Source organism: Acipenser ruthenus, chromosome 5, assembly GCF_902713425.1.
Source record: "Acipenser ruthenus chromosome 5, fAciRut3.2 maternal haplotype, whole genome shotgun sequence".
Taxonomy (NCBI): domain Eukaryota; kingdom Metazoa; phylum Chordata; class Actinopteri; order Acipenseriformes; family Acipenseridae; genus Acipenser; species Acipenser ruthenus.
The window spans coordinates 76,226,184-76,240,044 of NC_081193.1; the positions used below are offsets into that span (position 1 = coordinate 76,226,184).

The 13,861-nt window shown below is 37.5% G+C and overlaps 1 protein-coding gene across 3 annotated transcripts in view; it reads left to right on the plus strand.

Moving 5' to 3' along the window:
- Nucleotides 1-1,818: 1,818 nt before the first annotated feature.
- Nucleotides 1,819-13,861, plus strand: part of zfand3 (zinc finger, AN1-type domain 3) — a 74,311-nt gene continuing 62,268 nt past the window's right edge. For 2 of the 3 annotated variants that reach the window (XM_034004071.3, XM_059024532.1), the window contains exons 1-2: nt 1,819-1,932; nt 2,435-2,782. In XM_034004071.3, the coding sequence (XP_033859962.2) occupies nt 2,712-2,782 (71 nt within the window). In that variant the 5' untranslated portion in view covers nt 1,819-1,932; nt 2,435-2,711. Of the gene's footprint in view, nt 1,933-2,434; nt 2,783-10,633; nt 10,785-13,861 lie in introns of all 3 variants that reach the window. The other variant, XM_059024533.1, reaches the window with a different exon arrangement.

The window sequence follows — 13,861 nt, forward strand, 5'->3', positions numbered from 1 at the left end:
ACAGAGATGCACTTTCTACTGCAGTGTACAAAATACACAGAAATAAGGGAAACTTTCTTCCCACAAATAAAAAATCTCTGCAAAACATTCCCAGACCTGCCAGACTCTCAAAAACTCCCAATCCTCCTCGGAGAGCAGTCCAGCTGTGTCCAACTGGCAGCCCAGTACACAGCCGCCTGTCACAGCCTGAGGGACAAACGGTGAGCACTCTACATTAGTTCAAATCTTGTTATATTTCATTGTTGTCATTGTTAAATTACTAATAACGTGGTTATTATTTATATTTGTTTACCATTATTATTATTCTCATCAGTGTTATTGTCTATTTAATGTTCAGATGATGTACTGTGTATACATTGCTTTGGCAATACTGTAAATAATGGTCATGCCAATAAAGCACCTTTGAATTTGAATTTGAATTTGAATTTGAGAGAGAGAGACTGAGACTGTGACACGGAAAATCGGTGCTGAATAAAGCTTTTGGAACGAGAAACCAACGTGTTTGTCTCTCCTGTTTTCTGGCTTCATGTGAAACGCTACAATACGTATCTGGTCCGCAGCAGGAATAAATGGAAACGGCACAGGGTGCAGTTTAAAACAGTGAAAACGGCTATTTTTATTAAAGCACTTAAATATGACCCCCCCCCCCCCCATTGGCTCACAAACAGGTAGATTTACATACACACTGTCCAATCGCTCCGTCCCGCGTAAACAGCTGGCTGGCGGAACCAAACACACATCACAGTGCAGCCAACACAGACCCCATCTACATACAGCTGCACTGTGTACGTGACACCCCAGCCAGTACTAGACACATGCTTCCACACACATTCACGCAGAGTGGGGAAGACAGGAAAGCACACACCCCCCCCACCCCCCCCCCCCCCCCGCGTCCAGTCCAAAATTGACCAGCTGTTATCGCAGGTTAAGAATTTGGAAACACAATGAAAGAGAACAGCGAAGATTCCACTTGTCATATAATTAGCGATCACATTAATTGGCTGTAATATGGTCTCGGGGAGGTTACAAGAGATTAACAGTGTTGAGAGTTTCCCCAGCTGTTACTGTATCATATTTAGTCTCACAGACATGTAAAAGGATATCAAGTGTAATAAAGCATAGTGAAAGCAAAGGGTAATACATAGCAGCAAGCTTTTAAAATACTGACAGGTATAGTATATAACGTTTTAACAAACATGGCAAACCAATAGATAGTATTACCATGGGAAAACTGCAGATTTACTGTGGTAAATTTGTACGAGGGTTGGTAATTCTAAACCACTAAACTCAGCCAACTTTCTACTAGGACCCATTTAAGCATAGGAATGACCCTGCCTTAACCTGACTGACCTCATAGTCAGCTAGCTAGGTACTGTATCTTATTTGTTGTCCAAATAGTATTCCCTCGTTCACATGACGGTCTGCTGTATGTTTTAGATCGCGAGCAGAAAGCATACAGGTGCGTTCACAGAGATCATTCTGCGCAGATCCTGTGCAGATCCTGTGCAGAACCTGACCAATTTAGCCAATGATCTTCTAAGAATGATTTACGTGAACGCACCCTAATAAGTGACCACCAGTCCAGGCCTGCGAACAAACAAAACAAATTCGGGGGGGGGGGGGGGGGGGGGTCATCATAATAATAATAAAAAAGTGTTCTTCATGAAGATTTTTATTTATAAATTAAATTAAATCTGATCAACTTTAGTTACATTATAATTACATACTAGCGACAGCAATGGTAGTTACTTGTTTATTTTAGGTTACCTGATTATGTTTTATTTAATTACGACCACCCTTTATTTACAAGAGTGCATGGTATATCCCACGCCAGCTGATATTTACGGGGTTTTTGGTATGACCCGAAAACACTTGTCCATCTGTATCTATACATTGTCAAAAACAGCGGAAACGGCTACACTCATGTAACAGGTAAGCAAATTAAATAAACAGCATGTTGGCGTGCTTTATATAGCCATGAATAATAATGATTTACTGTTTCTGTGAAGTCCCGCCCTCATGAAAGTGGACGGGTCTCACTCTAGCTGATTTTGGCAGGACTCAAAGGCCCCAAACAAGGTTTGATTATGAAATTGTTGCCATTTTGGCTCAAATACAATCAGTATATTCTATTGCACTGTAGTATACAGAGAGCCAAAATGTTGACAACATAAATGCAGTTTCATCACCTCACCACCGTAAACCATGGTCCCAAACAGACGGATCCACCTGAGCGATACCAATTTCACATAGGGGAAGTATGAATCTATGGGGCTCGAGAAAGATAAGGAACCTTCATATTTTCACACAACAAAGGCCAAATATATTACTTAGTTAATTAATTAAGGAGACATTTCAAACTTTGTTTTAACTAAGTGTGTTACTCTTTCCTGTAGTGAGTTGGACTAAATTTCTGGTTTCCCCTATTTGGTAGTTGGTGTCGCCCTCCCTCCAGCTGACCGGCCTGGATTCCCGGGTAGGATCCCCGAGCTCTCCCCGGCTGTGTTCGCCGTCGTTTAAAACTGTCTTCCCCGGCTGGGTTTACCGCGGGTGTTTGTGTCAGTGAGGCTGTCGATCCTGTTGTCTCGGTAAACGGCAGGCTTTACTGCTCAGCTGGTTTTCTTGCCTCTGTCCCACCAAGAAGCTTCCCTCAGCTGCTAGGCCGCCCCGCCATCCACGGATTTGCCTTCACAGTCTCACCGACCAGAGCCATGGGAGACACAGGCAGCGAACGCAGCAAACCGCCGGGCCTCCCGCCCCGCTGCTCTTGCGGATTCTGGGGGTAAGAAACAGTGAAATTGTTTTGGTTATTAAAATATTATTTGTAATGACACCGCTCAAAATATATCTGTGATTTTATTTATATATATATATATATATATATATATATATATATATATATATATATATATATATATATATATTTGAATGTAAACAATAACAAGTAGTTGTCATGCCGTCAAAAACCTATAAATACCTCCAATGTTTTGATTCAAACACAGGCTCCCTTGAGAAAGATATGTACAACATATCGAAACGTTGGGCAGCTGGCTCTTTTGAGCTTATATATATATATATATATATACACACAATCTCAAGCTCTCGTCTGTGTGTGTAGTTTTATTTAATTATTACCAACAATAATTGGGATCCCCTGTGAATAATACCAGCAAGTGTATCCGATAAAGCAACGCTCACAACACAGTATTATTTATACACGTGTGGTTATCTATCTATCTATCAATCATTTATATATATATATATATATATATATATATATATATATATATATATAATATATTAAAAAAAAAACTTTCATATGCCTTCAATATTGTACACTGCAGTTTATATATATTACTGAAAAAATAACCCCATTAGTTTGTTTACGAATGTTCATTGTTGAGCACTAGCCTAGCTATAACGTTATATCAATCACGATCATATTATTCGTCTGTTTCATGGACTTTCCTTAATCAAAACGTCAAACCCGAGCCAAGGCTTTCAGTTGTATAGTAATCGAACACCACAGGTTCCTAATTAAGCTACTAAAATTATCACCGATTGCATCCTATTTAACACCCGCCCACCACCTACAGTAGTTGCAGTTTACTTTTGCCTGACAGCTAGACTGAAACGTCACCTAGCTATGTTTCCATCAACAAGACGAAAACATTTCTAGCGAACTTGCAAAAGGTATCACAAAAATATACGCGAATCTTACCGTAGAAAAAACAGGTTGACATTAAACTGGATTATAGCGAACAAACAGCTTTATGTAATGACGACACGAGCTTAAAAATGGTTATCGCACAAATTATTGATTCGAAAAAAAAGTTCGATGCATTTCCATCCATTTCTTTTCTAGTCACTCTCAAGATTAGGGTATAAACTAGCGAATAACCAACCTCGCTGAGCATTCTGGTTATATAACGTGTTGCTGGACTGAAAATGGACCAATAAGGTAGGCAGGTAGATAGATAGACAGATATATAGATATCTATCTATCTATCTATCTATCTATCTATCTATCTATCTATCCTCCATATTAAAAATAATTACCATTGTGCAACTTCTCATTTTTTTTTTTAAGCTGTATTTTTTCCCTCATATGCAATCTAAGTACATAATAATAATAATAAAAATAATAATAATAATAATAATAATAATAAACAGGCAGAATGGCAGTTCAGTATCAGATACTCTCCAGAGATAGCTGCACCGAAACCTACAAGAAGATATTTCAATCCTGCTTGGGAAAATGAATATTTTGTTTTTGAACGGTCGGGTGGAATTAAAATATACAGTGGCCAAAAATCATGCCAATAAATGGTATAAAAAGATGATGCAAACATTAAACATGCCTGCAGCAGAAAATATGTTTGTAAGAGAAATGAAAGAAAACGGGAGGGTCAGGGTGTATGTCAGCATTTGTAAACTTGGACCAAAAAAATCCCCACAGAATGAGCTCTGTCTTCCCTACAGTTTGGCAAAAGATGTTACAATTTACAACAGGTAACATCTTTAAAGAAATGGCCACAAAAATGTAGTCCAATTCCTCTGTCTTCCAAGGACTGCACTGTAGTACATAAACTATTGCCAGAAACAATGAGAGATTTGGCAACTGCCTTTTCAGCTAAACCCTGAAATCAGTGGTAGGTCTACCCTGTGTGTGCAGAATGTGTGCTGAAAGCACTGTCCAAAGTGACACGAGCCAATGTATTATTTACCATCGTTTTTGAACCTAACAGAAACATCTGGAGGCTGTAATGCAGAAAATGTAACTGCAGCCATATTCATTTATTTGGAAAATTAACAAAATGATGATCCATCATAAAACCGTAAATCAGAATCCCTAAATATAATGTTATGTTAACATATTGAATTACATACTGCTTTGTAGTTTTTTTTGTTTTTTTTTTTCCTATAGGCAACTTAACTAAAATCTGACATGAAATACTACTGCTATTATGGCTTCTGGTAGACTTCTGCTATACAATTTTGTAGTTTGATTAAATGGTGTTAAATTTATATATATAATATATAATATTTTTCTTTTTTTGAATTGTCTCAATCCTAAAATGATATGCAAAACATTTGGTCATAGGTGTTGATTTGATTGACATATCAGGGTTCTCCCCAGGAATTCTGTACAGCCGGGTGGCAGAACATTATAGCCGGGAGCACTTTTAATGGAAAAATAAACTTGCCTTACCTTAAATATATAATAAGACAAATAATTTGAATAAGGTGTTGTCTTTCGTTGACTATCTGGTTGCGCTTTTTTATGTTCTACATTTTCTTTTTCATGACTGTTTTTTATTCTGGTAAATTACCGTGCTTATTTAGGCACTCTATGATTTGACTGGGGAAAGATAACATAGGGTTATTGGAGTTCACAAAAAAGGTAACTTTAACATTTTTAGTTTAATTATTGAGCTTCTTGCTTCATTTAAATTGTTTTCTTTAAGTTTTCAGGACATTTTGTTAATGCACGTCTATTTTTGTTTTGAATGCAACTGTTCATTTTAACCATTTTTTTTAACACAACAGTACTCGCACATGTTTCGTCACCATCATAACTGTTATATGAAACCGCAGTGTAATAGTCCAGCACCAGCACCTCTGCACTTAAGCGTTTGTATGACAAGTGTTCTGCTGATATCACATCATGCCTTTCTTCTTAAAGGTGTACAGCCTCTATATATGAACCCCCAATATCTCTCACAAGCACCTGGGTACATATTGTTACGATATCACAACAAAAGGAATACAATTTTTTTTTTTGGTGCATATGTATAGCTATAATGTACTACATATACAGTATAATAATACGACAAATGGACTGAATTAATACACAAATAATATTTTAATAAAGTATGCGGCGCAAATAGCATTAGGCGGTGGATTGCACCGATCGCCAGCATATTTTAACCCCCTGCATTCATTGTCACTATTTTTGCTTTGAAAATAATTGGTTATTTTTTTTAGCAGTCATTTAACATTTTAAATTCTCGAAGTGCTTGGCACTTTTCACCCAGCAACTCACAAGTGATCTAGTCTGCTAGAAGCGCATTCAATCCTTATTGTTAAAGGCACAGAGGCATCTGCAAGATGGGCAGATCGGGTTTTTTCAGTCGGGTGGCGACAGCCACTTTGCCGGCTGAAAAGGCCTGGGGAGCACCCTGCATATGATATGTGCCATTAAGTTTTAATTATGTGCCCAGACCCTGTAGAGATGTGCTGCGTTGACCATGTAAATACCACCATATGACTGAAAAAAGTATGTGCTAGCTTATAAAATTCGCTCGGAAAGTATTTCCATTGCATTTGTGCGCATCATTTATAGTACAGGATACAATTTTATCCACCCCTATCAAACATGCTTATTTTTTTTGTTCACTTGCATGAATTAACTGAATTTGTCCTGCTTCCATCACAGTGTCAAGCTTTTTTTTATACACATGAGTTTTAGTGCATAAAAAAAGTTTAATGGAAACATAGCTACTGTTTGCAGGCTCCTAAAAGCTCAGAAAGAAGCTTGGTCAGGATTCCCAATGGTTCCAAGTTTAAGAGCTTTATGTTGAATATCAAATAATGTAGCATGTTATGCATAATTTCTACAGCAGTGAAATGATAATCTTGATGGCTGTTGAAGTAAATGGGTGGAAACAAAGAAAGTAAAATGTGGCACATACATAGGTACAGATGGACTGACGGGAACCTATTTTGCTAAAGATTGTCCTAAAAGTTTAATTACACTTGGATTAGTCTCTCTTTCTATCTCTCTGTCCCCGCCACGGGATGATACTTTTTACCACTAATGCCTTATTTCCACTGCATTTTTCCAGTATAGCTGAGCTGAACGCATTGGTTGAGGTATGGTTTAAGATGGCTGTCTGCGTTGGTGTCATTTTGTCAGGTATAGCTGACCGAGGAAGTTGTAGTGAAGCTGTAATGAGGTTTCGTTATGCAATGAGAAAAGCAGTGGAAAACAGTTTGTCTCTTTAGCACACGCCTTTTGATAACGTACTATCGCCCTGCACAGTTTGCATCCGTTGGGTATGAGATACCAAACTGTGCTGTCTGAGGTGTAGCTAATGTATAGCTGAACTTCAGTTGAAACACCCTCCAGCTACACCTCAACCAGACCGTCCAGCTCGGCTATACTTGAGGAAAGGCAGTGGAAATGAGGTATTAGAGGGCATTTAAATTCATCAAATAAAAACGTATGCCTTGCTTTTATGTGTATGCGGTGGTTAGTTGTCCCAATAACTAACTACTGTAACTAGCATGATCTGTGAACTTAATTTTACTGTTTCAATCTGAATCGTATTTCTGCTACACAAGTGTTTCTGTTGCATTGTTTACTGTATTTACTGTGAAAATGGCATGGAATGAAAAAAAAAGTAATAAATAGATAAAATGCTGTAATAAAATAAATGTACCATTTATTTCAGGAATTAACAAAACAACGTTTAACTTGAACTGCTGTTTGGCATCCTTTGTTTTGTAATTAATTCACTGGGGTAAAGTAAGTCCTACACCTGGGATATTTTGAGATACATAGTGTAACGCCTTGCTGTAAAATAAAGGCACACATACAGGGGCCACACACCCCTGCCCCTGCTGCTGTGCTGTCTGCCTGTGTTCTGAGCAGTATAATGGCTTTTATTACTTTTTGAAAACGAGCAAATATCCGAACATGAAAATCCCTTGTTCATCCCAGCACTATAAGTTGTTGAATCAAACTACCCCTGATGCTCTATGGAAGGTAGCAAACCTCTTGGGGTCTGCTTTCACAATCTTATAAATATTCCCATCAACACTATTTAACCTTTTTCAACAGAATGTGTTAACTTACACCGACCTTTATTCAATATTGGATCTCATTATGTCAAATAAAGCTTCCTTAATGAATGACTTTATTGTAGATCACAACCTTGATTTTGTTGTTCATAACCAAAACCTGGCTCCGTTTTGATGATAATATTTCTCATATTGAGACCTCTCCTTCAAATGATACTTTATTTTTTTATTTTTCAGAAAGCATGACCTGTTGGGCAGGGGGATGGACTTGGTACAGTTTTTTGTGCCGATTACAATTGTAAACAAGAAAGTGTTTTTGAGTACTCTTTGAATTTTCTATGGTATCTGCTAAACACGATAAGATTATTTTACTCAGAGATTGACATACAAATACTGTGGAATTGTCAAGGCTTTTAGATTATCTTGATTTTATATTCAGCATGTTCCAGGATCTACTCAATTGTGGTTGCACCTAAGATTAAGTCATCCTTCTGGGCTTTGCTGTTCAAAATTCATCAACAGTAGATCTTGCTGTTTCTGATAATTTGTGCGTTTTTTTTGAGGCTACATTGCCTTTACCCAATAAGAGTGTGGCACGTACTATTAAAACTTGAAGAATAAATTCTTCAACCGCAATACATTTTTCTGAAATAGTGAGATGATTGCCACTCTGCTACCCACTCTGTGTCTCCTGGTGAGTTAGTTGACAGATGTAACAGCTTTTTAACAGGAATGTTTTATATTGTGGCCCCAGTTTAAAAACTTCATCATGGGTTAGCAATGCCCTCTACAACATTAAAAGGGAATGTTGCAAATTAAAGCGTAGATGGAGGGCCAATAAATTGCATGTTCACTATGATGTTTGGAAACAACATCTATTAAAGTACAATGAAGCCCTATATGAGTCTCTTTAACGTGACTTAAATGTGGTTGTTTTTGTCTTTTATTTGCTAATTTTTCTAGTTGTGTTATCCATCATTTGTAGTTTCTTGTCTTGATAATTTGTATTTATATAACTATTTTTATTTTGCCATTTTTGCTACTTGATACTGCATAGTTCTTCTTTAAGATACTGTGGTTTGAAAGGTGCTATATAAATACATAAATAAATTGATTTACCACTCATGAAGAATTTACTTTTTATAACTTCACTACACTAACTTCTATGTTTCCTCTAGGATTTGTTTTTGGTAGCCACTGTGGCTAAAGTAACTCAGTGCACCCATTTGTGACCAAAAAAGTAATTGTTGCGACCATCCATTTTGTTTTAGGCACACATGTTCACGACCTCAAAAACATCAGAAATTAAAATTCATTTGAAAAACAAAAAACAAGGTTTTCCAGATAACTTAACTCATGCAAGTGTTTTTATCACTGTGTCCCTGAGATCTGTAATCCATTGTACCATTATTTCTGTTGCTAACAAGGCACTAAAAACTGCGTATTCCACACAGCACTGCGAGCAATGGCATGTGTTTTGAACAGTGTTATGTAAGGCTAGGGCGATGACAAATTTTTCACCATAATGCATGGTTTTCCAAAAATGCTGATGCATCGACGTTCTGAAAGGGTACAAAAAAATACAGCAGTAATGCATGTGGAGTTGTGGATTAATGTGCAACATTGCTAGTAAAACCTGTAAGACTGATATAAATTGCATCAGTTTGTGCATATAGTAACAAAAAAACTGATTTGTGCCAGTTGAGGCTCAAAGCAAAACCCATTGATTTAATAATAATAATTTGTTTAAATCAAGTCGGTTTAACAACCAATCCAGAGAACAACATAACTAATTTACAGAAAGTAAACCCTGTCCACAGCAGTTCAGTACATTGTCCATGGCTTGTATTTTTATCACTGTCAGGTTTTGTTTGGAGTTTTGTAGGGTCCCATCTCATTAAATGGTCACGCAAATGAGTTGTGTTACAGGAGTATCCCAGACACTTGTCACAGGCTGCAATTTACTTTCTTGCCGTCTTCTATTTTAGAAAAGAATTGCCAAATGTCAGAAGGCATTGTATCGCAGTCAATATTTGTTAATTTGCCCCGTTGCTCGTCCTGAAGTCTCCTCCGCAAATGCGATCCCATTAGTAAAAACTCAGGGGTGGTGGATGGTAAACGGTGAGCTCCATTGCACGCACATTGAGTGAGTCAGACCTGAGGCAAGCTGGGAAACTCTGAGCTTAAATCCAATAAATGATCCTGAAAAAAAAAAAAAAAAAGCTTCCTTGCTTTAAATGATGCACAGGCTTGACTATCGATAGTGTTCAAATGATACGATGGATCGATGCATTGCCTCAGCCTCGGTGTTATGTACTCATGGTTTGCAAGACGGTTATAAAGGGTGTTAAGAACCAAATAAAAATTGTATACTACAACAAAAAATTCGATGTAGAGGTTTCTCATCCCATAGCTGGTCATGTACAGTATTGGAAGACGTAAAAATGATGATTACTAGGAATGTCTCCAGGTCACTAAATAAATGCATAATAAAAATAGTAATACGACAACATTTTCATTTATGCATTTATTCATAATACCGTAATGTATGGATGGATGAGAATACATTGCTGCACAATAATATGTCTCGAGTTGGTTTTGAGCCATAATGCATGAGTGACACAACCACCAGTGCATTACTAGTTTAAAACCAATGAGACACATTTTTGTGTGGCAGTATATTCTGACCCATATTATTATGTTATGTATTCTATGTTTCTTAAACCTGGTTGTCTTTACCTTCTTTCTTAAGCTGTTTTTGTTTGGCTGAGAGTTTCTTTTGTGAAGGGCTGCTCTGGAAAATGCTGCATTTATTATGTCTGTGCAGGTAACGGTCAACACTGCTAAGAATGCTTCGGAGAGAACTTGGTTCAAAGTTGCCCCCCCACCCCCTTTTTTTGTTGTTGTTGCTGCTGACTACAGGAATTTCAAAAAGTGTTTGTCCAATGAACGCAAATACGACATTGAGGTTTATGTCAGTAAGTGTTTTTCTTGTATTTTCATTTTCTTGCTCTGTTAGAAACTTTTGTTTAAATTCCTGTTATTGGTGTGAACCTGTTCTCTTTGTTTTGAATGTAGCCTATTGTTCTGCTTTACAGTGCATGTTGTAATTGGTAATAAATATGGTGTCTGACATTAAGCGACACATGCAGGCACTGCACACTGTAGAAGGTGATGTAGGAAGTCTAATATGAAATATTAATATTGGCCCCCCCCTGCCCTGCTGAATCCAACTAGAAACGATCAATGAGAATAGTGTGTAAAGACTGGCAGCAGTGCTACTGTAACTGGTATGAGATCCATGGTGTTCGTGGTTACGGCATCTTTTCACCATTTCAGAATTCCCTTTTGGTAGTTCAGCTGCAGGGGTGATGCTGGATCCCATGTTGAAGTTCTTCTATACAAGAGATTTTCTGAGCAAGAGGATGATGCAGTTATAAGGAGCAGGATAGTGGGTTTTTTTTTTTGTGTGTGTATTTGCAAAATGCTTACCTAAAGATCTGAGTAGGTATGAAAAATAAATGTCTTGTTTTAAAATTCTGATTTATTGTTTTAATATCTGTACACATTTATTGAGAGTGTTAGGACCTTCCAAATCCCAGCACGGCACGGGCCTGTAATAAACAAGTGTCTGAATGTCTTCAGATAATCATGATAGTAATAATAATGCTGATCAAGATGAGGCTGTGTGTTTTCATTTTTGTTGGCAGGGGTGTTTCATACCTGACACTCACTGTGACGGATGGCTTTAATCCTTCTAGGCAGCGTTGCTGTACAGCTAGCTGAAGAAACAATTTCAACTGAGCAAGACTAATATAGAGTTTAAACCGCCTGCCCGCTCACCCCAGTATCTGGGTCCTGAGGCTGGGATTTATTATAGCTGTCAGGGAGTGAGTGACGGGCTTCAGTCCTTATCCGGAAGAACGGTGGAGGTGTTTAGAGTGAAGGCAGAGCTGCAGATTAATTATCCCCACGATTTAGATGGAACCTCTTGTTACCAGGGCTGCCCTGTTTCATAGGGTGAGGAATTGAAGACCTGTGTGGTAATTAACTCAAGCAGGGCATGGACAGTTTAAACGGGCCACGGTATGACCAGGCTTTAGAAAAGTTTTAAATGAAAGATTAGTGTCAGTGTAATAACTGAGGTAAGTCAGTATAATGTTTTCAACCACTTCAGCTCCAGGGCGTGCACACTGCAGTACCATGCCGTACCTGCATACGTCAAGGTTTGTCGTCTATTCTATGGTGTTTCTTTCTGCCGGTTTGTCAGCATGAGTGCTGTAATAAGCTGTGTTGATGCCAGCCTTCTCATTTCTAGCCGACGGCCAGCTAAATTGCCATCTACTGTGCCAAATGAGCCGCCTAAAATAGTTATTTAAAAGAGAAAAAAGATGGTTTTTACAGTGCTCGTATGTTCCAGTGAATAATATTGAAAATGTTTATTTTCTTCAGGTAAAATAGCGGCAGTTACTTCTACATTACTTCTCTGAGGGCATTTTGTTTCCAGGCTTATGTTTTCCATGGACACCGTGAATCGCGATGGACCAATCAGTTCCGAGCTTACAAGCGATGTTGGTGATGATGGCCGAACTGTACAATCGTATACCATACAGCAGAGTTATGAAATTGTATAATTTTTTTTATTTTTTTAAGCAACCAACCTACGTATTCTTTGTAAGGTCGTCTTTTTTTTTTTTTTTTTTTTACTTAGTGTACGAAATACAGTGAGTATATGTTATAGCATTGTAGAATGTCTTATGCATTGACTTAGAAGATCGATCTGAAACCTAGCATATACAATTAATTCAGGAAACTATTCGCATTGTGCAATTAATGAATATAACTGTTGATTGATTATTTTATTTTTATATGCTTTGTTGTGCTGATTCAGTCTTTTATTAAACGAAAAATATCACCATGAGCTACAAGATATACCGGTCAGATCTTTTGCTGCATAATCGGTTGCTGGAAAAATGTGGTCAAGTAATAATGTTGGCAGTTTACACACAAAATGCAGATAAAAAGTACACCCAAACACACACTGATTACACCGTGTAACAAATTTTTTTTTTTTTTTTTTTTTTTGATTCCTGGGTAGTAAGTGTTATTTCCTAATTGCTTATGCCTCAAAAGTATAGAAAATGGCTATTATTCCCCACAAACTTTGCTTTTGTGACCAGGACAGTGATATTTTGAAATTTACCTATTTCCAATGAGAAAACGGGCGAATTTGTGTCTTTTCATTCACATAGTCAGAAAAAAACAACATATGAATCCAAATTAACATGTATTTATACTAAAGTAATACAAAAATGACTACAAAAGATTTAGAAGTGAGTAGTTTTTCGAGATTTACGATTATACTGTAAATCACTTTCACGAATCAGCCCCCAAATGTAGTCTCCCATCATTTCCATTTGACGTTCAAGTCAAATGGAAATGTATTTTCAAACTTATGTACAGTATGAATCTCTTCTTCCTCTTGTTCTGTTGATGTCACACTTTCCATGTCTTCCCAAAACCAGCCATATTTTCTTTATGTATAGGCAAGAGCAACAGTAGGGGGAGGGAGGGTGTTTTCATGCTAAATATAATTCTATAAAGTACTTTTTTTTTTTTTCTTTTACCTGGGAAAGGGTATAGACGCGCTGGTGTGGCACTGTCTACTGCGTGACGCGAAGCACTGGTGTTTCCAGGCCTTTAGTGTGCCAAAAGGCATGATGCAAACATAGATGCACCGTAAGAAAATGTAGGCATTAATGAATGCGTTAACTCTGCGTTTTGCTTTCACTTTAACATTTTAACTTTTTACTCCTACGCACTCCCCAGCTGTATAGTTGGCTCACTGATCTGAGCGCCTCTCTTGGCGACGCGTTCTGGCAAAATTGAGCTACAACAGTATTACATTGAAAGTCTTAAGTAGAGTGTATACAATCTATGTTAATAACTTTTACCCTTTTCCAGGGTCCTACATAAACATTAATGTGACTTCTACAGTAAGTATTCATAGTTTTAATGTAATACAAATTAAAGCTAGTTAGCCGTGTATTGCAGT